The sequence below is a fragment of the Lagopus muta genome, chromosome 4 (assembly GCF_023343835.1).
Source record: "Lagopus muta isolate bLagMut1 chromosome 4, bLagMut1 primary, whole genome shotgun sequence".
Lineage (NCBI taxonomy): Eukaryota > Metazoa > Chordata > Aves > Galliformes > Phasianidae > Lagopus > Lagopus muta.
In genome coordinates, this window is record NC_064436.1 from 59,571,104 (window position 1) to 59,596,939 (window position 25,836).

General features: G+C 36.6%; 1 protein-coding gene across 12 annotated transcripts in view; it reads right to left on the reverse strand.

Annotated features, from left to right (window-relative positions):
• The window catches only part of JAKMIP1 (janus kinase and microtubule interacting protein 1), a 130,452-nt gene that overhangs the window by 67,369 nt on the left and 37,247 nt on the right, over nt 1-25,836 (reverse strand). For 7 of the 12 annotated variants that reach the window (XM_048943141.1, XM_048943142.1, XM_048943143.1 and 4 more), the window contains exons 2-3: nt 18,103-18,297; nt 1,605-1,880 (exon numbers count right to left, since the gene is read on the reverse strand). In XM_048943141.1, the coding sequence (XP_048799098.1) occupies nt 1,605-1,733 (129 nt within the window). In that variant the 5' untranslated portion in view covers nt 1,734-1,880; nt 18,103-18,297. Of the gene's footprint in view, nt 1-1,604; nt 1,881-10,627; nt 10,693-11,482; nt 11,651-14,085; nt 14,230-18,102; nt 18,298-19,396; nt 19,429-25,836 lie in introns of those variants that run through there. The other 5 variants (XM_048943133.1, XM_048943134.1, XM_048943135.1 and 2 more) reach the window with 5 other exon arrangements.

Below are 25,836 nucleotides of genomic sequence, written 5' to 3' on the forward strand. Positions count from 1 at the left end.
TTAGAACATGATGGCATCTAGAAGATTTAATTGTGATACTTTCTTGTTTATTACTCCAAACTTAGGATAATCATTGTTTAATATCTTCATACTGATATCTCACTCCTCCCCTCCTTCTTAGTAGCTGTTTTAACTGGACAAGAAGTCACATTAACATGTCTAGCACATTAACACTTCACTCTTATCAGAACTCTGAGTTCTTCCACATTTATTCCAAATAACTTTGCTATTTACAGTGTTTCGCAGATGACCCAAATACTCTCATCTTAGTGATTTGTTAAGTATTGATCATTTGACTTTATACAACAAGAACAGAGACCTGAATTCAAATACCCTTCAGCTTTAATTGGTAACACCATTACACATTGTTTTGCAAATGCTTCATACATTTCTTGCTCCAAGATGGAGAAATTTTCAGTTTTCTGTTGTGTGAAAATCATCCTTCATCTTTAGTCTGTGTTCAAAAATCTCCCTTTTCCAACAAATTTAGTATGTCTGATCTGTAATCAACCTATTACAGTTAGTCAAACAAGAATTAGAGCTTTATTATTTATTTTTTCCTCTGGAAGGAATAAATTCCGAAGATTCTATTTAAAGGCTTGTTTCTTTGTGTCATGAAATGATAACATGAAATAAAACATGAAAGAAGATGCCATCCAAAGCTGAGTATCACACAGGACTGTTTAAGAAGCTTGAACATACTGGACTACTACTGTCTATGTATTGCAAAGATGCTTCAAATTTGGCACCAATATGATGACACAAGTACTCAACAAAGCCACGTTGTATCAAGTAAACATGGTTTCAGTATACATTTCTTCTTCAGAGAAGTCCTTGAGACTTTTAGAAAGTATCACTAAACAAAAACTCTGCCCATAGTGAGGAGAACTGGAACCAAATGATCTCAAAGGTCCCTTCCAACACAAACAATTGTACAATTCTATGATGCTATGTACTTTATGAATGAACACTTTCTCCTATGTGTTCTCCTGACTACTCAAATGCCTGTTGAATATATGCTAGTATTGTATATTATATACAATATATTGTATATTGTATAAATATTTATGGATTTATTTCATTAATAAACAGGCACATCAGAGCAGCTAAGGACGCATAACCCATGCAAATCAAACTAGGAGTCCTACACACATTATTTCCAGGCAAGTTACGATCTCTGTAGACACGTACATAACATGGTTTGAATATGCTTGTGTTCGCTCTGCCTACACTTCTTTTAACAAACAGTTTTCAGTCCTAAGATAAAATCCTGAACTGCTTTATTTCCTCTAAGACCAGCTAAGCTAGTGCTAGTAGTACTGAAATCACAGCAAATATCAGCAACAATGTCTTTGGGAATATTTATTTACTTTCGTACAGTGTTAAAATAGTTGGCAAGAGAATGGAATTTAAAGCTCAGTTCTTCTCATATTTCATGCCACACCTTCCTGACAAAAATTTCAGTTTATCAGTGAGTGATTCTTGAGACATTTCTTATAAGTTTAATGCATATTTTAGTAGGGAATTAACTTGAGATTCAATCTCTGCTTGTTTATAACATCAGTACTATTTAGAAGAATGATCAATAAAATGCAAATACATACCTTGCTTTTTTCTTGCTGAAATTCTATCTGAATGTTGGTTAGTTTAGTTCGTAGCTCCTCATTAGCAGCTTGCAGAGCTTCAATATCCATGTCAGGCTTATCTCCCTTGGCACGACCTTTCTTTGACATAATTATTTTTGAAGTTTAAAATAATGTTTTGCTCCAAATTGAGCTGCACCAACTAGGGCCTTCTGCTTTCAGCATTTAAGAGTCGTGAAGTTTTCAACCAAATCTTTCACAAGAATCTCTGCCATTGTGGGCTTTGTCTTTCATGTCCTGAAAGAAACCAAGTAGGAACAGAATTAGACTACACCACAGAGCAAGATCAAAGATCAGGATTAACATCTAGTTTTAAAGCACATTGAACTTGCATTTGGTATGCACTATACTACATAATGTACTAGAATTAGTAAGCATTAGAAGAGTTACACAGTACTCATAATCGTACCTAAAATCACATCAACTCTCTTCCTATGCTTACAGAAACAAAAGTTTTGTTCTTATGATAATATAGCATATAAATATAAATCATATTTTATTCAGGACCTGATGACTTGGACCACACAAGATTCTCAAGAGGCACTGAGACAATGATAAATTAATAGAGCTGAGTGGCATTCCAGTGGGAACTGCTTACTTCCCATAGTAAGGAGTAAGAACCTTTCACAGGTATCAGGGTATCAGATGATTCAAAACATCAGCATGTGTGGAAAAAGCAGCATAAAACTAAAAAAATACTTCAAAAGATTTTTAAAAATATAAGCTGCATACATTAAAGGTCAATAGATTGAAGTGATCTAGCCAAAGTATCAAGGTATTTCATTTTATTTTAATTTCCTAATATGCAAAGCTTAAAAAGTATACAATTATTTAAATCAGCTTTACATGATACTCAAGGAGAACATCAATAGCAGGCAATGAACCGTAATTCCAATCATTAGAAAGTCCCAAGATTAGTTTTCTTCTTGAGTACTAAGTGAAGCTCCATCAGTTCTTCCCCCACCCTCCTTCCCAGCTCTCCCCTAAAAATAACCTGTCACTCCACAAGAACAAAATGAGCAACAGGTGAGAATTATTTCAAAACCCATATAATTTTCATCATTAAATTCCTGATAAAGCAAAGGGGTTTCTTCTTTAACAACATTGTTCAGATTCAATAAGAATTCCAGAAGGTGAAGTTGTTAATGAGTCAGCTCAGCTGAAGCAAAAACATACATAAGGGAAGAATGTCTGGGGGAAGGGAAAATGGTTTGTGATAGTTAAGAATCTATCTTCCCACATATTTTGTAGAATCAATTGCACTTCCATTTTATTTGAAAGGAAATTGCCAGATTTGGTGTGCCAGTGTCTTTAGTCTTGGTGTTTTTGTCCAAAGAAAGATTCTTTTCTTCCAAACACAACACTAAAATCTGCAGTGCTATGACCTCTGCTAATTAAAATACTTGCTTTACTGAATTTTAGAAAGAGATGAGAAAGTAGCAGTGACAAAAGAATTATTGCACTGTTTCTCACACACCTCTATCAAAAAGAAAATCAAACATGAAGACCCATCCAGACCAGCAGTTTTCTAAAGGCGTTATATATAAACTGAAGATTCAGTATTAGCTGAAGCTCCCTCAAAATCAATATCATTCCATTGTTTCTTTCTTAAGAAAAAGAAAGAAAACTATCAACTACTAGCAACAGAATCTGTAACAGCTTCCTGAAAATGATTATAAAGACAAAATAAAAACGTGTATATATACACACAGTTTTATAGATCTAAGATAATACTATCAAAGACTTCTCTGACTATGCCTATTTTTGCTTTAATGTTATAATAACCATATTCTGCCCCCCTCCCCCCCCCCCCCACCTCGCTTCAGATCAGATGCCTTTTCTTTTTATCTGACATACAACCAAGATATAGAAAAATTGAGAACAATGACAGTTACAATGCATGATATTCCTTACTGCTGAAATTTTCACACTTGTTCTACTCAAAGAAACAAAAAATGAATTACACCTGGGTCTAGGGCTCCTATAAAAAAGATAAATTCTTCAGTTCATCTACATTTGCTTTGTCATTGTCCATATTTGCCAACCCTGACTAGCACAGAAACCAGTAACATACTTAAGGTTTCTTTTCTGCCCAAGAAATATTGTAGAAACTTCCTTTAAAACCTTCTGAATAAGTATCTCCATTTTTTTTGTTTTTGTACTGCTAGATATTGCTCTTCACATTCTACTGCCTTTTTAAACTCCTTCCCCAAACTCAGATTTTTAATTTGCAGTAATCTTTTGCAAGAAACAGAAAGACCTACAACTCCACAGGCTCTCAAGAATGCCTGAGAATTCTGGACTTTTCCACTCTCATAGTTTCAACAAATTTTCCTAATTTCTAATTGTGGAAAAGCACTTATGTAAAAACATTAAACATTTAAATGGTCATTTATTTGCAATATATTTCCACAGAATAAATTCCTCACTCTAATGCATTATTATTTGTAAGGGTAGGAGGTTTCCTTCCAAAAGTTCCTCAGAAGGTTAAAAGTAATTAATGCAACCGTGTATTGTATATACATAAAACAAAAACAGATTTAAAATAGATAAATAAAAATAAGTAAAAGATTCTTCATCTTGACACCTCCATCCAAATAAGGAGATTTCTCATTTTATTTAATCCTGTCTCCTACAGTATTACACAGCCTTAAACTATGGGCCTCAGATATGCCTTGTTATGCTTGTGAACATGAGACAACCACATCAATGCTGAATATTCAAGAAGTTTAAAAGAAAAATTACCACCCTGGCACCTGACAAATTTAAACTTAGTGCACAAAGGTAAAACACATATCCTCAGAAACGCCGGTTCACTTATGTTACAATTTTCAGAAGTGTGGCAATCAGCCAATGAGCGTATGGGAATGCTGACATGAATAGCTGTCAATGCCCAAGGCAGATTTCCCACAAGGTTCAGATGACCTACATTTTTTGCTTCAGTTCTCAGAGGTACGTAATAAAATACGACTGAATGGATAAAAGCAAAAGCATCTCTGAAGGATGAAAAAAGATACATTCCTCAGTCAACAAATATACATTTGTGTTATCAGAAGAATCTTCTAAATATATCGTAGACTAGTAAAACATTTTAGGTACCCATTTTTTTTAACTACCAAACAGACCTATTTCTGTAATAGTAGAGGTTTACTTTAAATCCTATCCCACCTGCAGTACTGTTGAGTTTCCTTAGTGGAACCCTAAGTGTCTGTTGTGATTTTTTTTCTGAGGATAAACCCAAAAATATCTTTATTGATAACTAACAGCCACAATTTTTGTTGGTAGAGTCACAGCTGTTCTTGTTTTAATAAGAATCTCTCTCTAGGTGCAAACTAGATGGAAAGCAATCACTAAGAAGCACTCAAATGTTTAAACAAATTTTTCCAGAAAAATTTCAAACTGTGTTGGGAACAATTGAACAGAACAAACATTTGCTTTGTAGAGACTGTAGCATAGCATGAGTTGAACATTCATGATGCCTGACTAAGGAGGTTCTGTTAACAAATGACACCCTGTGGAAGAACTCAGAATTTGTAACTCATTTAACTCTCCTGCCAAAGTATCCTCTACAGTAGTTTCTACAAAGGCAGCTCAGCTAAAGAGATGTTCTGAGATTTTGCATTTCCACAGCCTTTCAACAAATTCTTATCGCTCCCAGGGAACAGTAGCTGTGTTTTAACATCCCACCACAATCCCTGCCTTTCAGGTCCCTCCTCTGCAGTTAACAGAACTACAATTTAGTAACCTTCAGATTTTCACCAATATATTCATTTTCACTTCAGTTAATTGGTTGTCTGTGTCATGTATGCATCTGCTAAAACACATGCAATTAGAAAAATCCTTCCAAGTCAACACGTAACGTACCAAAAACCCAAAAGTATTCCAAACTTGTTTAAAACCCATACACACCTTCAAATGTATATCAACCAACAACGAACATACAACACTAGTTAATTATTTCTGTTTAGCAGTATTGCAGGCCACTAGATAGCACCCAGTACATTAGTGGCCTTTTTCTAGACAGAAAACATATGCACAATCAAAAAAAAAAGTTGGCACTTATTTACAAGAAGTTGTGCTATATATATATATATGCAGTAAAAAGGAATATTCGAGCTGAAAAGGATGAGGTAGTGGGAATTAAAGGAATCACAAATGCATTTAGCCATCAAAATTCACGTGAATTTTAATGTACATTTTAATTTTAACGTACATAATGTAGATTATGGATATGAGTGTTGTTTTGGTTTTTTTAAATCTATGCTGAAGCTACTTACAGAAGGGGTAGTATTGTCAGTAGTCCTTGTCAACCGTTTAGCAGAGGAATGGCAGAAGAGTCACACAATGAAAAAGGATTTGAAGGAACAGCTGGTCCCTATTTTACAGATTATATTGGAGGAGAACTAAAAGATTGGTTATAAGCATAACTTAGAACAGACTATTTTTCTGTGTCTACCTCTGGCTCTGTTGGCCTCTTCAAGATTCTACTAGAAATTTGCTCCACAATTCTCTTCCTCCACTACAGCACTCTAATATACCAGAAGTTACTGAAACCTTGTCCTAAATCTCTTCTCAGAATGTTATGAGCTTGAAACCAAGCTTTTGAAATACATAATAAATATTCATTTACTTCAATTAATATTGACTCACCTCTATTAGCATTTACTCAATTTCAAAGTAGCACTGGCTTGCGGATTAATCCTTAAAATTACCCCACTAAGCACACTAAAAGACAAACCACTACAAACAGCAGCCCTGTGATACAGGGTCAAAGAAGGAAGCAGAACAATGTGAAGTTCAAATGCAACTTAAAGTAGTAAGACCCTCCTTCCACACGCTTCTAGAGTCAGCTCTAGTACACATTGCAGCAAACAGCTTGAGATAGAGCTGAGCCTCTGGTCTTAGTGCCAATTCCTTTCTTTTGACCATACTTAGGAGACCTGACAAGTCAGGTGCCAGCTGTCTAGCTCAACATACACACAAGCCTTCCAGCCTTCTGCTTGCACCCTGCGTGATTCAGAGGGAGTCTTGGGCTTCCTCTGATGAAAATTTCCTCATTTAAAGCATAAGATTTAAGGACAAAAGAAGAATAGGAAGATCAATCAAATTTTAGCATTTCCCACTTAGGGCTACAGAAAGGACAAATACTGAGAATGACTGCAATAACATTATTCACCCTCAATGACACTCTGGGGCTTAATCTTTCCATCACATCTAGGCTTTTGGATTATACTGGACCACTTTTGCTGAGTTATTTACCTGAATATGAAAAGAAGATTCCTTTGAGCTTTTTTTTTTTTTTTTTTTACTTTTTTTTTTTTTTTTAATTATCATAATCACTGTTATTAATATTACTATAGAGGTTTGGAATAATTAAAACCCAAAACCTGAAAAAAGACATTTTGACAGGTAAGTAGGAAATGTGCAAAGCAGTCAGATTTAGGGAGAGAGGTTCAGGTTCTCAAACGACTGAGAAGGGAGAAGTTGAACTTCATGAAAAGAAAAACTTCAGGAGATGTTCCAACACCAACAAACGTTCCATCTTTATTTTGTAAGTCTGACATGATTTTGGAAATCTGATCTCCAAAAGCCCTCAGAAGTCAAGTATAGGGAAGAGAACAGGGATAGCTGAACATGATCTTGTTACCAGCTAAACAAGGAAGCAAACGGATGTTGCATTATTTGGTGTCATCATCTGTGGTTTCTGAAATCATTGTGTGTAATTAACACACAATATTAACCACCTTTATTAAACATACAAGCTACCTTGTATTGTGCCTGCCAGGCCAGATTCCCACCTTACTACTATACCACAAAAGAAAATACAAAACAGCGTGCCAATTTATTGCAGTTATGCAAGACTTCAACTCAACTTTGACAAATCTCACTAAAATCAAAACTCTTAGCCAAAATAGAGATGGCCTATTCTATTCTAGTGATACTGGAGGACTGTTAAGAGAACTGTTTCCAAAGATGGCATGAATTCCATTTTTAAAGCAGAGTTCCCTTGTTCCCAAAATCAGAATAAGAGAGTACACTACAGAGCTGTGTTACTTAGTTTTTGAGGTTTCACAGAATCTTTGAAAATTATCTACCTACCCTCAAGATTTTAGAATCTCAAGCTTACAGCTGACAGTGAGTATCAAGGACTCCGCTTAACTACGTTAACACCTCATGTTCAAGTCTAATTTCAAAAATAATTGGATTATGATATAATAAAAATGATGATCATCTTACGGGCTATACACTGGGTTAAGTCTTGATGGATTTGGGTCCATCGATGGTTCTGTCACAGAAGCCATTAATGACTTTGTAAGTGAGAGATTAAATGATTTGTTCGAAGATATTACCATTATCTATCTCATATTCTGAGGACAATATTAAAATATGAAACATTGAATAAGGATTATGAGAAATTGGGGTAATGAGAGCCTACCAAGAGTTTAAAACAATTGTTAGTGAGCAGGAACCACTACTTTTAACATATCACAAAGCTGCAATTCCCTCATAAAGATATGCCCAGAAATACCTAAAGAAAACCCTTCTAAAACCAGTATTTCCCTGAACAATTGAACTCAGAAACAGAACAAAATACTTAAGATACAGATTCAGATTGAGTGGGACTAGACAGAAATTAATATCCAAAAATAACAGTCCTCTAATAGTCTCATGAATCGTTACTTTTTACTAAAGAATTTATATGATCTTCTTAAATAGAGAATAATCTAATCACTGAATACAGACCAGACCAGAGCATTCAAAGCTCTAGTGATGGACATCAACTTAGTAATGTTTTCTGGTGGGTGGCTTAGATAACTCATGTTAGTACCTAAAGTACTGTTCTACAGGTACATAATATCCTGTACTCATGTACTGTGTTGAGAGCTAAGATCTTACTCTGATCATAAGATTTCAGGGATTGATTCCCTGCGTGACTAGGGATCATGCTGACTCACCAAGCACCTTCCCTGGAAGCAGTGATTGCATTTCTTCACATGCATGCATACCAGTGGTGACAACATGAGGTGACTCACTTAAATTCCTCCTTATGATAGCGCTCTGAAAGTTAGTCATCTAATGTTGACATTTCAAGCACTAGTATTCAGTGACTGTTCATTGGAGTGAACAGAGCTTCAGGCTCTGGACTGCAGGCTGATGGAACTACATCAGCTAGGATGAAGTACTTACAAGGACTATTTCAGCCAGATGTTAGTTTCCTCCTTTCCCTCTCCATTCCCTAAGAGTACAGTAGCTTAAAATTGCAGCCAGCAAAATGCACAGCTAGAGGCTAATACAGTAAGAGCTCAAAGACAGACTCATTTCTTATTCAGTTTCATCTGCACAGAGACAAGCATGACACAGCACAAGAAAAGCACAGCAGAGGAACTTTGTGAGCTGAAGACTTTCTTTGTGTAACCATCTTCCAATATCCACAAACTGGAGGCTTCACTATAGTGAAAAGACTGCCAATAAGACATCCTCCTGCTGACTGCCAGTGCTTTTGACCAGGCTTTTTGAGCCAGACCAGGCTGCTTGGAACAGTGGTTGGCAAGGTGCTCCCTGGATGTGCAAAGAGAATGCTCAGAGCTGAATGTGCTGTTCATGAGTACTTGCATATCTGGACAGGAGTATTTTCTATATGTCAAAATTAAAATATTAATGACAGCATCCCTCAATGTTAAGAAACAAACACAAAAGACAAGTCAGCCATAAGATGGTTTAAAAAACAAACATACAAAACCAAAAACCAAAATTATTCTGCAATCAGCCACTGTCCGAAGTGTATTTTGAAGTGCAGAATTTAATCAACGCTCAGAAATGCATATGCAGAAATAAAGCTCCCTGAATCTGTAAGAATGGTTGAATATGGACTAGGGGTTACTTTCACACAGGATTTAAATTTAGGTGGAAATCTGAACATTCAAGTTCCACAGGTACAGCATTGCTACCAGTGTATCTTCAACTGCTGACTGCTGCCATAGGCAGCCTCTTATGTCCATTGGGGGGAATTAAAAAATGATTTTTTTATTCACTCTGAGGAATTTTTTTTTTCCCCTTTTACCTATGAAGCTTTTTTTCAGTTACTGTGAGAGCAAATTCTTACTTCAGCATATTGACTCACAGAGCTGACCATAAAGCATTTTAATGACAGCATTTTACTTGAAACGAAGGTCTAGATATGCCAACTAAAGTTCACAGAAACTGGTGTAATTAAAGGAAAAACCTTCATGTTTTCAGAGTCTTAATAAATGCAACCTTCTTCTCCAGTCTGCTTCTGCTATCATCCCTGGCTATGGACAAAGTTTTTACTTAAGTTTCATTGCCACATAAGTAGGATGCAATAGGAAATGAAACTCCGTGCTGAGTTGTGGAATAATATATTTATATAATTTGTGCTATGTACTGATCTTAGTATTCTGTTCTGTCACTCGCCCCACCTCATGCCCTAGAAGAGGTACTGAGGAAAGGCCTAAAACATTAGGGCACCAACAGTAATTCTGTATGCATGCTTAGTCAGTCTTATTGAAGACTTTATGAAGTAACAGGGAAATAGGTATTGCCTCATCATCCCCTCAGGCTGAACCACAGAATGAGACTTTGCTTTGAAGTTAAGCTTGGCACAGCTCTAACAGTAGCAGTGCAGTTTCTCACATCCTAAACTGCAGAGCTATTCTAGCAAATCTTTAACAGTTTCCAGAGCAGGAAAGAAAAAAAAAAGGGGGGGGGGAAGGGTGCGTATCAGTTGGGAACACCCTTACAGAACAGAGCCTGCCAAAGGAGACGTCAGTAAAGGAAAACAAGGGAAATAGTAGAACCCACTTATCACTATCCCAAATAAGTCCTATCTGCTGTTTGTCTATTACTCCCTCAACTCTTTACCTCACAACCACGAGCTCTCAGACACAAAAGAAAGGAAATATGTATCAGAAGAGGAAGAAAAAAGAGAAAACAAAAAGCTGAGTTGCACAAAGATCAAGGCTTACTTGTTGCCTGCATGTATTCATATTCCATGTTGAAATGTTGCCTGTTTAAGCGAACAATGTGAAAACTAGAAGATCTGATCACATTTGTCCCCTCCAGGGAAATCAATCAAAATACCAATATTACACACATTTACATTTCTGTTAAGCAGTAAAAATCTGGAATTATCAAATCAAAGATTTTCACTAATACTTCATAAATGGGACCAAAGGCAGGAAATCAGAGGATATTTTCTTTGACATGTGGAGGTTTTTAAGCACTAAATACTTAGACCCACTTTTAAATCTTAGATTAATCTCCGGAAGTTAATAGAAATGCCCAAATACTCCATCTCCCATCTACTATCCAATTTCTTTTTTCCCTGGTTCTGATAACATCCAGTACATCTATAAGCTGTTCTCATGCCTCTAGTAGCACTAGTTAGTGCTTTTCCTTGCTTCCCCTCTTCCACTGATTTCCATTTACCCTAAGAAGTCATTCATGTCTAAATTTCTAAATGTAAAGACGAATTATTTCTGCACAGAAAATTGCTACAATTGCACTCTTGCAAGCAGTTTAACACAATTTCCTCTACTTGAGAAAGATAGGAAGTCTGCTTTCATCAGTTTCCTGATAAGCACAGAAATATTAAACTGTCACAGTTGAGCTGATGGAATAAAAGTGCAACTGATCCCAAAAGTGAAAGAATAGCATGACTCTCAGAATTACTATAAAATACTATTATATTTTTTGTATCTCTTTCCTACTTCTTGCCTGAAACAACCACAAAGTGATAAAGTATTTTTCAGTAAAGAATATAAACTCTCCCAAGTGAGCAATAGGAATCTCTCTGCTATAATTGGAAATTTGTAACTTACACTTCAGTATAATCCCTCATCCATCTCCCCTGTGCAGTTTGGTTTTTTTGTTGTTGTTGTTAATTTTAAGCCAAATTTAACATAACTGAGAAAGAATTCCTTTCCCTCCGCAAAACTTGCACTTCGGGTTTAGTTGCAATGAGCAGCACTTAGGCCAGCAGCACTTTAGCAGAAACATTTATCAAGTGTGAAGTACAGTTCAGGGTTGCTGACTAATCTGATCGCGCCAGCCCTTCCTGGCTCTTGTCCCAGCCATTAGAATCTTTCTCATTTCTTTTCCATCTCTGCAGATTGCACGCAGCTGTCAAGTCACCCTAGCACTCAAAGTCTGCTTTTCTTGCCTCTCCTCACCTGTGCATCATACCTACACGGTGTCTGAGCCCTGATGCTTCTTACTTTTGAGCTCCAAGTAGGGATTTTTTTGACCCTACTCAAATGACTTAATGCTGATCCCCCCCATCCCTCAAGACTTTCCATCACATTCACCTGCAAGTTGAGACATGCATCCTCGATGGTCCTGACTTCAGAGCACACCTACAGATCCTATCATTCTGTCTCCATACAGATTCGTCTAGGACTTAGTGTTCTGCCATATTCTTTAACAGAGTCTGAAGTTCCTATTATTCCCATTTCCTAAACCATAGGGGGATTCTTCCTGAAGAATGAACAGCTTCTGCCCTCAGGGAAGAGGGAAGATAGTAATTCCCCCTCTCTGTCCTCAGGGGACAGTAATGATAAGCATCTGATAAATCTGCAACAGCACTGCTTGTTTCCATAACACACTTTTTTTCCTACACAATAAATGTTTAAAGACATTGGTTCCTCAGTTTGGTTATATTTTATAAGTAGTGGTTAACATCTAAAAATAATTCAAGTAAAGAGGATTTCAGAGATTCAATCAGTGAGATAAGTTACAAGCTTCATGATGGAGATTTATTTCTTCAACATGAAATCACTCTTAAAATTGATTAAAACAGAGCTTAAGAGAATTTCTTAAAGTGATACCATCTAGTAGCCAGCTTTAATACTGTATCTTCAAGTCAGTCTTGAATGAACAAGCAAAACTTTTTTGTTTGTTTTTATAAATCAAATCCAGATTTTGCAGGTCAGTTTTGTAATTATGAAGTACAGTTATGTTATTCAGTTCCATCCAAAGAAGAGCTCATTCTCTGGAATGACCTTTTCTGCATTATGATGGTTTGTGTTTGTCAGCTGGTATTGCTAGGTTCACATTCAGCTTTATTCAGTTTCTGTACTCACACACATGGTGACACATTCATTCTTCCCCATGTTTTGCTTTCCTCATTTCTTTTCACGCTATAACCAAACAGAAGTACTAGAAACAGATTTTTGAATCATGTATTTATCATTATGTTATCAGTGAATCAAACTCATGTCTGAAGGTCATTTTTAAAGGAATTTCAGGTAGATTTCCTAGTTAGTGCTAAAGTTGAGATTTTCACACACAGTTCTCACTAAATACAAAATGAATGAACTGAGAATTGTTTCAATATGTAGCATTTTTCACAGTGATTTCAAATTTAATAAAAATACATGATTCACAAGATGTTCACACAAGACAGGAAAGCAGAAAAGCCTCAATGAGTTAAAAATCTGATACTACTATCAAAACAATAGAAATGCAGTACTGATCTCCCAGGTTTATAAATATCTGAGGTGTGGGGGCCATAGTGGTGAGGCCAGTCTCTTTTCAGTGGTACATGGAGACAGGACAAGGGGAAAACAGCCATAAGCTGGAGCACAGGAAGTTCTGCACAGATGTGCGCAAGAACTTCTTTACAGTGAGGTGACGGAGCACTGGAACAGGCTGCCCAGGGAGGTGGTGGAGTCTCCTTCTCTGGAGATGTTCAAGACCTGCCTGGATGTCGACTTGTGCGACCTGGTGTAGGGAACCTGCTTTGGCAGGGGGGTTGGACTCGATGATCTCTGGAGGTCCCTTCCAACCCCTACAATTCTGTGATTCATTAATGGAAGAACAATCTGAAACCATTGCTGTTGTCCAAGTTGATTATAATATAGAAAAACAAGATTTTAAAATACACTTTTCCTTAAGATTACATGTAAAAAAAAATGTTAACATATTTTCAACATACATATAGATATTTATATTTTGCATGTATGCAGTTTCTTTTCAGAAGCGATAATAGTCTTTTAAGACTACCTTCTTAAAAACAGCATTTATACTACTGCATGCTTTCGTATAGCAATTTTTAATATATATAGCCATAATTAAACCATGCTGTCCAAGTATTCATATTGCACTGCTCACAATTTCTACTGTTTCCAACAAATCAATTGAAGAGCTAGAAAAACAACAAAAAGAAAAGCAAATGGACAAAACAACAACAAAGACACACAAAGAAGTACCCGAAGAGCGTCAACCAATTTCAGGAGAGACCATATTTACCAAAAGAAGCACAGTATTACAGCACATTATTACAAGGACAGTATTCTAGAGATGTCAAATCTCCCAACTTCTTGTTCTCTAAACTATTTATTAAAGGTATAGCATACAGGCTACAGGTTTCTCAGGGTTCATTCCTTCTTTTTCCATTCACATAAACATACAAATTGACAAGTACCTTCATAAAAGACTGAAGATCTCTTTTGCTTAACAACCAACAGCAAGTCCTAAATAAATTAAAAGACCTTTCTACGGTATTGGAAAAGTTTTAGTTTCTTTTAATCACCTCTTGCAAGCATTCAAAACATAGACAAGTATTTCTGGCTAAGCAAAACATGACCTTTCTTATCTTAAGACGACCATTAGCAGCCACATGCTTATCTAACTGTAAAACTCATGTGGGAATTCTGCCAGAAGCTGAAGAGCTACCAGCTACCCCAATGCAGCACCTTTTCAGAACAGTTGACAGTTCACACGTAAGAGAAACCATCTTGATGCATGTTACTGCAGTTTATTTTTTTGGTTTTTTTTTTTTGTCTGTTTGTTTTGGTTGTGGTTTTTTTTTTTGTTTTTGTTTTTTTGGGGGGTTTTTTTTTGCTGTTTGAAGAGTAATGAATATATGGTCATAAAATAGGAAACATTTGGGTAGAGGATTACTCAGCACAGATTGCTCAGAGGCTGTTTAAAAAAATGAAATATGAGTAATTTCTTCTTATCTACACTGAAGTTGCATCAGTTAAAGTAGAATTGGAAAAAATTGTCAGATTTCATGATCTATCAGTCAACAATACAAACAAAAAGACATTTAAAACACAAATGCACCTGGCCCTACATCCAGTACATTGCAGCAATCCTATATTTTCATGCACAGTCTTTTCTTATTTAAAGAAATGTACCCATGCATAGCAGCATGATGCAACAACTTCCTTTGAAATCTTGTGTATTTACATGGTCATTCTGAGGAGATAGTTTGGAAGTATCAGAAACATTACAGTCAAAATAACGGGACATTGATGTGCAAGAAATAAGAGTAATCAAATAAAGACTAGGGGCCAGGTAGGGAAATTTTTTGCCATTTTCCCCCCGCTAGCAGTGGGCAAAAGTGCGTAAGTAATCCAAAAGATGAAACTCCTATGCTGATGCTTTCCTGAAGTAGTTCGCCTGGAAATGTGATGTTTCCTCATAGATAATCAGTAGATGAAGCAAACACTTTCAGAATTAGGTATCAAAGACTTTATCATATCTTGAGCATTTTGCAGAGTCCATTAAATAAATCAATCTAAACCAAGTTGTGAATCCAATCATAGAATGGCCTGGGTTGAAAAGGACCACAATGACCATCTAATTTCAACCCCCCTGCTATGTGCAGGGTCACCAACCACCAGACCAGGCTGCCCAGAGCCACATCCAGCCTGACCTTGAATGCCTCCAAGGATGGGGCATCCACAACCTCCTTGGGCAACCTGTTCCAGTGAGTCACCACCTTCTGAGTGAAAAACTTCCTCCTAATATCTTACCTGAACCTCCCCGTCTCAGTTTAAAACCATTCCCCCTTGTCCTATCACTATCCATTCTTGTAAACATCTGTTCCGCTTGCTAGCTATGCACTCCCTTCAAGTACTGGAAGGTCACAGTGAGGTCTCTTCCTCTTCTGCAAGCTAAACAATCCCAATTGCTCAACCTTTCCTCATAGGAGAGGTGCTCCAGCCCTCTGATCATCTTAGTGTCCTCTGGACCCGCTCCAAGAGCTCCATGTCCTTCCTGTACTGGAGGCCCCAGTCCTGGACACCGTACTCCAGATAGGGCCTCACAAGAGCTGAGTGGACGGGGACAATCACCTCTCTCTCCTTGCTGGCCACCCCTTTTTTAGTACAGCCCAGAACACAGTTGGTCTTTTGGGCTGCAAGCACACACTGCTGGCTCAAGTCCAGCTTCTTGTCCATGTTCATCTATTTAGATAAAGAGGAGCTGACAGACTTAATTATAAGAATATTTTTTAAACTGTTTTAAAGTTTTAAAATCAAAATTCATTGGGAAGTGGAGCTACAGTACTCAGTACTTTCATTCTTTTCAAAATCAGCATTATCTACTTTCTATTGCATAGGTCACTGAAAGTAATGATTTATTTCTGTGGAAACTACAACAGATGTAAAGAACACAACAACTCTATTTGACAGAACAAATTCTCAGCTACAAAATGCTATTTTTCAATGCATTTTCACCAGCGATGAACAAGAGCCTACATGCCACACTTTAAAAAAGTCTGCACTAGCAGAGGTAATCCACTGTTTCACTGCTGCCGTGACAGCAATTATGCTATAGGAAAACGTTGCTTACAGAATCCATCTTTCTTTGGTCCAAACAGGCAGAAGTCAGAAGGCTCCATATCCAGACTAATATGGTGACTGCATTCAGCCAAGATCAACAACATGCTCTATGGTCTTCAAACTGGCACAGGGCCTGGCGTTGTATTGCAAGAGAAAGGTTGCCTTATTCTCTGGCCTCAATCTGGAAGTTCAAACCTTCAGCTACATCATGATGTAGTTGCAATGTAGAGTTGATAGTTTGTTCAGATTGCAGGAAATCTGAAACACTTTCCTTATCCTAACAGCAGCGAATATCACTTTACCTGCTGAGTGACACATCTTAAACACAGCAATAAAATGTAATTGGCAAGAAGGTTCAACCTCTACTGCCATGTCACCAACACCCAGCAGCCCTTGTATTATTAGTCAGGTACATCTGAACAAATCACCTTCATATCTGCCACTGAATCTCCTCCTGCAAGTCACCATAAGGAGTTAAGTGTGATCAGAGGTAGATGTTGAACTGTCCTCTCAATTACAGACAAACAATTAGTTATCTGTAGGACCCAAAATACACAGTTAGTTCTTCTCTTTACTAAAAGAGAATTACTTCAATGAACACCAAATTATTTTAGGCTTGTTTTTTCCCCCGCTCTTTTTATACTGCTTTATAATGATTATGCTATAAGGAACATCTCTCAAGCATTAAAACAAAAGATACTAATGAACTATTAGCTGTACTAAAGCATCACAAAAGACAATCCAATACTACCCAGAGGGGCCCCTAAGGCATGTTCTGTACCTTTTTTTTTTTTTTTTAAGAAAAAAAAAAAAAAGTTGGTTCTTTCTTCTTCAGGAAGACTTCAGTAATGATTATACGATACTGCAGAGCTGTCATTTCCCATTGTATTCTCCCTACTTCAGATCATAGTTAACCCTTTCATCAGAAGGCATTTTTCCACTATGCACTGTATTAATATATAAAATACATCAGGTATTATGAACAGCAGAAAAGCAAGAATTTCCAAATGTGAACTACAAAGCGTCTGCCAGTAAAGTTTATCTTCAGAGTTACTGCTGCTTTCCTTTTTTTTTTTCTGCAATACAATTTTTTTGACAAACCTTGATAATATATTTTTTTTTCCCTAGAGAGATGCTGTATATCATTCATTCAGGATCTACTGTCATTTTGCTTCGGTCAGAACAGTTACATGGAATGGGGGTTGTCCAGTCCTTTTAGTATTTATCCTTTCCATAAGTTTACCAATAGGAGAAAACTGATATCTCTCCCCCTTATAAGTAGCCAGTACCTCAAAGCAACCCCAACCACTGATTTGTCATGCAAAGCATATAAAGCTGCTTTCTCAACACTCAGACTTGTGCATACTATATACACATGAAAGCCAACAGAAGAATGAGAAATTCTGTCAGAGGAGCTTAGCATCCAACAGAAACCAAGCTATTCAAAATATTTCCTCTTTATTAATTGTGACAAGGTGTACTTGACATAGAGACAGTGGTCAGATTAACAAGCAGGTGATGAAGGTATGACACTGGGCATCATTTTTGTACTGCAGACTCACGATTCTGCCAGGGGAAAAAGTCTTACAAATTTAACAGAAAACAGAGTAAAAACATTGCTATAAAGAAGTGCGTTCAGTGAACACAGAAAGGCTTCTTGTAACTAGAACCGTATTAAGCAGGTAGAAACTTAGTATTAATTTGGTTTATTTTACTGACTGTATATTCTAGTCGGGCTGAATTTCTATTTCAGTATACACAAGAAAATATAACTTCAAGACACTGTGTGTTAGAAATTGATAACACTGTAAATCTATTTCAGACTTATTCTTTTCCTACCCAACAAACATGGTGACAATACACAGTACCTTTCTCTTGTCCACGAGTCACTGAGGCAGTTGTGTTTGATTTTATGTTGAAGATGTTAAGTCTGAGCAGCACCAGGAGCTAAGTTGTTAAGTACGTTTGTACCGGGTTTTTCCACACAGCTACTCCTACTCCTACTGGCACATCCTCTTTTTTGCCAGGACAAAGGGATTTCTGAGCAACGTTGGTGACATTATCTGTTAGACAAAAGAGATTTAACCCAAATTAGATTTGATCGATAGCTTTAACTGTAGTAATGAAGTGAAAAATTATTTACATAAGGTAACAAAAATGCAAAAGAAAAAGCATGTAAAATAAAAATAAAATAAGTGTAGCATTTTTCTATTAACAGTGCATATGTAGAGTCCAATTTATAATTGCCTTTGTCAGCTGATCTTCAATCAAAGTGACAAAGTTGCTACACTACTTAACAATTAGAAGAGAGCAATGCAAACTGTTAACTGAGGTCGTATTTCTTTTTAAAACATATCACCTCTTCGTGCATTACAGGCTTACACTTGTGTATGAATTGCCACATGCACCCTAGCCATCATCATGGATCTCTGTAAGTGCCAAAAATATATCAACATAAGGTTGTTATCACATCCTATTCAACAAAGAACTAGAATGAATTTCAGAAACCTAAATGCTATTTTTCTTTCCATGTTTGTCCTGTTCAGTGAAAGAAATGGTGTTGATTTCCTCTCTGAAATAATAAAAGATGCACAAAGGCTTTAGACTGTCTCCCTTCACATTTACTGAAAGTAGTCAACATATTTTGACCATAGAAGTATGATGACACCTTTACTTAAGCTCAGTGAAGAAAATAGAGTCTCCTAAGCATTAAGCCCTTTCACAGTAAACCCTTTTTGCTAAAGCATAACTCTATGATTGACTAAACAGGATTCAGAGAAGGAAAACAAATTTCTATAGTGTCTAATGCAGGCATCTAGCTCTCCAAAGCATAGGGCTGCCACAAGTAATGTAGAACCCAGCAAAGTCCAGGGCCTTTGGCTGACAGCTGCAAGGCAGGCAGGATGCCATGCCTGAACAGTACTGAAATGTGACTGGCTTGTTGTCTTGTGCTTAGTTAAAGCCTTCACAAAAAGTTGCACTTCACACAGAATATATCAGGCTTGCCTCCAATGGCAACAGTCCCTAGAACATTAACTCCTAGCAAATTCCCTTTGCTTTGGAATATTTCCACGCAGCTCAAGTGGTTTGTTACAGGCTTTGAGTTGATGCTGTTGTTAATCGAGTAAATACAAAATCCTCAGAGAATAACTGAGAACTTACTTGTTCAATAAGGACAATCATCCAGGCAGGGTCTAATGGAAAAAAAGAAAAAAAAAAAAACACCAAAAAGTTCCACATACGTATTTCCTTAGGGCCTCTCTTTTGTGATAGAATGCTTTTAAGAGGGATGATAGAATGAGGGTCAGATCATGGCAGGAGATCAAAGTGCTGAAACAGCTTAGTCAGCATCCTTAAGTAGCACAGGAGGCTTGAAAAGTATAAGTTACTTGGTCTCTAGAGCACCAAGCTTCCTTAGGGTAGAGGGGGCCCAAGAACCTGGATTTTTATGATGTCATACCACTGATTTGACCCTATCTTCATTATTAAGAGTTGTCCTGTTTCTAAATATTTCAATAGTCATTACACATAGAACAATATTTTGTCATTTTCCTCTAGCCTTACAGCAGCTAATTTGAACACGTCTGATTTAAAGGGAAACAGGAGTACTCAGCTATTAACACTGTGAATACAGAAAACATAAGAGAGCAAGAAGTTGCCAAAATACAGTAACCAACCCAGCAAGAATGCAACAGAGATAAAAGTCAGTTCTTGCTAAATGGTTACTGTATAAATCTCTAGACTTAAGAAAACAAAACACAAATCCTTAAATTCAAAATTACCCTGGTGAGTTTTCTACATTTTAACATGTATTCTAACTTCAGCAGACCTATTCATTCCACAATACTAACTCTTTTAAAGAAGTTCTTGCATTCTAAAAACTTGTTAGTTTAACAGCAGTAGCTTTTAAATTCACCAGGTAGTTTAGAAACAAGAACTATCTTAGTTCTTGACCAGTATGGAGGGCACAGTATTTACAGACACTTTTATAAGGATGAACATAGATGTAGGACATGTGATTTCGAGTTGCTTTATTAATAGCATATGTAATGAAAATAGTATAGCAATGTCACATACCTTTTTTAAAAGTAGACATTTCAGTGGCACAGCACATCAGCAAGATGAAAACAAGAGTAATTGGAAATAAGTCTTGCAGAAAATATTGCAGACTTGAAACATATTTAATTATGTTTCTCACTAGATATCATCAGATTTTTTTTCATAATAAATTACCAGCAATCACTGGAAACCTGCAACCCAATAATCCTTAAGTAATCTTCCCAGAGTTTCTCAAAAGATATTGTAATATAAAAAAAAAAAAAAAAAAAAAAAAAGTTAATTGGTTACTTAATTCCCCATTTCCAGTAACCGCTAAGAAAAATCTACTTCTAATTGGGGTTGGTAGGAGGAGAATGGTAAAGAGGAGAGGGATGCTAATTTTTTATTAAATTTTTTATTAAAATTTATTAATCCACAAATAAACAGCACATAAGTTATACTTATTCAGCTTCATTCTGAATTCCAAGTATATCACGCTTTCCAAAAAATCCTCAAAGAACTAAAGCTATTATAGAAATAATTTGATAGATGAACTGATGCTGGATGAAATTACTCATTTATCAAATGTAATAATTCACTCATATCCTGTAGTTAGGGCAGTATGACTGAATAAGCAAAGTTGATTGAATTACGTGCTTTGTTATATAATGGCTTTCCAGACAAAAGTTCAGTGTTACAAGAATGAAGGTTTTATTTCTGTTTATGTGGCAATGATTTGTAAATCTGTCAACACTTCCCAAATAGTTAAGAAATTATCTTCGGTACCTTCAGCCCTTTTCTAAATTGACAAATTGAAATATATGGAATCTTCAGTGAAAATTTGGCTTGTAACACATTATGATTTCATTCCCAATAGCATCCTCTCTTAAAATTGACACACATTCATCTGTCTTTCAGTCACAAGCAAGGGCTAACTCTAAATCCTTTAGAGCAGAAAGACAAGATGAACAACAGTAACATCCTTACTCTGTGGTAAGAGGAAAGTATTTCACCTGAATATTTCAGAAGCCCTCGGTAGACCCTTGTACAGCTGATGCACATTTTAAAGTCTTTTTGTTTTGAGAAAAAAAAAAAAAAAAAAAAAAAAAAGCTTTTGGAGTTTAAAACAAGTAAAGCATGTCAACCAGCAACAGAAACAAGTCTTATTTGGTAATAAAGCAATTCCTTTGCCATGTGGTAGTGCCAAGCATATCTGTGAACTCCCTGCAGTAGCTGCTGTAAGTTTTGCTTGGCAAATTCTTCGTAATGGGAATTTACATTAACTTTCAGTTGTTTTCTAAGAAGTTCCTCTAATCAGCAGACAGGGAAGGTGAGATCTTATAACTGAGTGTTCAAGCATTAAAAAAGCACACTTCTAAAAACACATTTCATTTTACTATAGTACCTTTCTTCCTAGCCTAAAACTTCACATCCATAACATTAATTTGATTATCCACCAGAATGACAAATAATTGCCTAGATACAAGTTATACTCAAGAAGATTGCATCTTCTCAGTCACCAATCTTAGATTTCTAAGAATGTGATGTTTACTTGTTTGTTGTTGTTGTTGTTTTTTAAGCCTGATTCCCCATTGTATCCAGGCAAGCAAAGACTTTATATGCAAATAAATAAGAGCAGTACAGACACAGCCCTTCATGAATGGGACTTAGCATGTCAGTAGTCAGAACATGCCAATAACAAGTGCTTGTGTAGAATATACACCAATTGCTCTCTAATGTATCCGTTCAGTCACCCCTTAATACACCACATAATAATCAGAAAAATATGAAGCCTTCACTACTGACTGCACCAAAGACAGAAAGTGGTATTAAATATAATCATTACCATGATAAACACCCAGCCAGATGTGCAAACACCATAACCACACTTCTTATAGGGGACAAACTTAGATCTTAAGAGGCGTGGACAGAATGACAATTTCTGCTTTGTTTGATATCGTCATATCTGAGATAACTGTGACAGTTCCCAGATGGAGGGACCAACAACGGCTCATAGGCTGCACATCATGCAACAGTGCTTTCGTATGAAATTTACATCAGTCTTTCTGAATTGTAGACAGTGGTCACAGTCAATACCAGATGAGGGGAAAGTCTAGTTTAACTAACTTAATTTCTTCTTATGACAAGGTTGCCCACTGAATTGACCACAGTATCCTACAAGACAGGATATCCCATTTACAGCCAGACAAATACAAAATATTATGGGTGAACAGCCAGCTGATGGGTCAGGCTCAAAGGGTTGGCATAAACAGGGTTACATCAAGCTGCTGCCCACTCACTAATGAGGTTCACCAGGGCTCTATTCATGGAGTCAGTTCTTCCGTACATTTTCCTAAATGATCTGGACACAGGACTCAAACACAGATTAATAAAGTTCGCAGACAACACAAAATTGAAAGAAACCTTTGATTTCCTGAAGAGTGAATAGGCCTTGCAGAGAGATCTCAGCAAATTAGAGGGCTGGACAATCACCAACTGCATTAAGTTTAAAGCATGGCTTGATTTTGGGCGTGTCTTGTGTGGAGCCAGCAGTTGTATTCAATGATCTTTGTGGATACCTTCCAGCCCAGAATATTCTATGATTCTATGACTATGGAGGATTTTTCCAGGCATTGCCCTCTAATGGAATCTTGCTTCCAGATCAGCTTCAGGATGCTTTGTTCACTTTCCTTGCCCTGAAATGACCTAGCAATTAAGCTATTTTGTCTTGCTATTACACAACTGACTCAAAGGCATTGTCTAGAGCAACGAAGGTTTACAAGACTATTTTTGTTTCCCACTCCTACGCACAGCATTTAGTATGACTTTAGCAAAGTGAATGAGATTGCTGATGTAAGACTGCCAATTAGATTAGCCCTGGAAAAGGCCTTATTAATGTACTGACTTTCTTCTTCACTATTTCAGCTCTTACAGAATTGCTGTTTTTAAGCCTGAACAAGTATTCTTCATTTGTATATAGGTCACTGATAAGGAAATTACATCTGAAGTCCTTCCATGATGGAAAAGGAAAGATTTTCCTCTCCAGAAACAACTCCTGTTTTTCCACATATATTCCTTCAGGCCCTAGTATTCACTTAAATGTAATGCAAAATTTATTGGGTTAGTCACGCCTTCAGTTTTCTCTCACATAGTCGCTGTTTAGCCTCAGCAGTTAATTCAGTTCATAAATATGTACGACCTTCACTTAGCATTTATAAACATGTGAGCACACACATATTTGGCGGCCCTCTACAAAAAGAATTAGGTTTCTGAATCTGAATGACTTGGAATCTGATTCTCATACCTTAACCCTGAAAGCCTCTATGCAAAGGCTAGGATTTACTCGTTTAGTACAATTGAGCAAAGTCAGTTAAGTAATAATATTTCACATCAGCATGTTTTAGGAGGAGTTTGGAAGCAGACAAAGGTGAGTATTGCTTCAAATAATATCATTCCCCTTAAATTCCATTGCATACTAATAGGAAATCTACACAGTGGTACTTACAGTATGGATTTTATTTTTAAGAGGTTTTAAATAAACTACCCAGAAATTCTTTCTTGCAACTCTATGGTAGTCCCTTCTTTTAAAAGCCCCGTCCTTATAGGTCCTAGCAACTTAAAACATCATATTTAGTGAGATAAAATTCATAACTACTACACTTAGAATTCCAACCAAAACAAAAGCCAAGAGCTTTGCTATCTTTGTGCAGTTAGAAGTTGATATTATGTGAAGAATTGGTAAAGCATAAGTCTCTGCTTCACAACATAACAAACAGCTAGTAAGGTAAGATCACAGCGTGCCACCTTTCCACTAATTTCAGATAAAAAAATTCCCAACATCAGCTGCTGCTCTTCTTACAAGTTCTTGTATTTCAGTATTTTTCTGTACAGCTAATTCAAAGGAGGGAGAACAGTAGCTATTTGAATACAGTTGAATACTGGAAAGTTTGAACATCTTACACCTGAGCAGGCTAAAATGATCTATCAAAATGTTAAGATGTTAAAGTGCTATGCCTTCTAATTCCATAAATTGTATTTTAATAAGTAGAAAATTCATACGTAGTCCAATTAGAAATAACATTAAGCTGGGAGATATTTGTTAATGCACCTACCATTAATTTCAGCACCAGTTTTCCTTTTTTGTTTTTTTCCTCCCTTTAAGACACTGCCCTCTTACTGACTTTGAATTAGTGGTGCTGGATCAAATACCGCATGCTCTAAATAACAAAAAAAAAAAAAAAAAAAAAAAAAAACACAACCCAAACAACAGCAACAAAAAAAAAACCCCACACTCACAGGAAATCAAAGATACAGTCATTCCGTTTTCATTCAGTTTTCATTCCCAGTTCTCTCTCAGGCTTTCTTCAATTACTAACTCGCAGTGTTTATTATAGTGCTGGTAAAACATCTAAAACAGAACATTCTCATCAAATCTGCAGTTTCCTGCATCTAAGAATACCCACTCAAGGTAACAGCTACTACTTCTCCCTTGCAGACGCAGTATGCCAAAAGAAGAGGTTTCCTCAAGGTCATGCAGTGAGTCAGCTAAAACATATGAAAAGGACTCGGGGCAGCTGATTTTATGTGATTGAACTGCAGGTCAGCCTTTAGCCCCCCCGAGAAGAAAACCTGCGCTTTCTATTCTCAAATCCATCAATTAGCTGTGCATTATGCATATAATTGAGCAGCACCTTTTATGCTCAGTTTGTAGCACATTGCTATTGTTTCAGTCCCAACAGTAAATTTAGAGGTCTCTAGATTTCACAGAGTTGCACAGAAAGCATTCAGTACACAGATTCTGCATGCTCAGTTAAAGCTTCATAATGATCATAAAATGACACACATAGGTATGTCTGTAAACTCTGATTTTCTGTGTATTCACTTGTGTTTCTGCAAAGAATTGAAGTGTGATATCAGAAATCAGCTAGCATATTTCTCCACCTAATCATAAACTGTATTTTTTTTTTTTCTACTCAGAACATTCAAGTGATACCCAGTAAAAGCTGATAGAAGTTAGATCCTCCCAGAAACCTTGGTAAGTCCGATTAAACATTGACAAACGTAACAGTTTGAAACAGGCACTGTTTGTTACAAAGACATCATTATCTTCCAATAAAGGACTTCACACCAGTTTTACATCAACAAAGAGCTGCTTACTATAAAAATCATAATAGTGGAGAGAAGAAATCCAGTCCTAGTGACCTTTAGGTACTTGCCTTTACAGAACAATTATGATACGGTTACAGCCCACTTCAGCCTTCTCACCAACAGCACAGTAAGGAAAAGTGCCATAAAGAGGTGGCAGTGTGTAAGCATGCTTGGTATTCAATTCCAGTTCTCAGTTAATTTCAGTCCAGTTGTTTATTGAACTGAATCCCCCAGGCATCATTACTGTGAGGATTCAGTGCTTGACAGTAGCACACTTCAAAACAAATCATAGAAAAATATTAGACCCATCACTGAAAATGCATGTATCAGTGAACTAATATTTAGGTATCTAGAGACACAAGGAGCAACTCATATTTCTTAAAACTCACAATCAGTGTATGCTGATACTTATACAG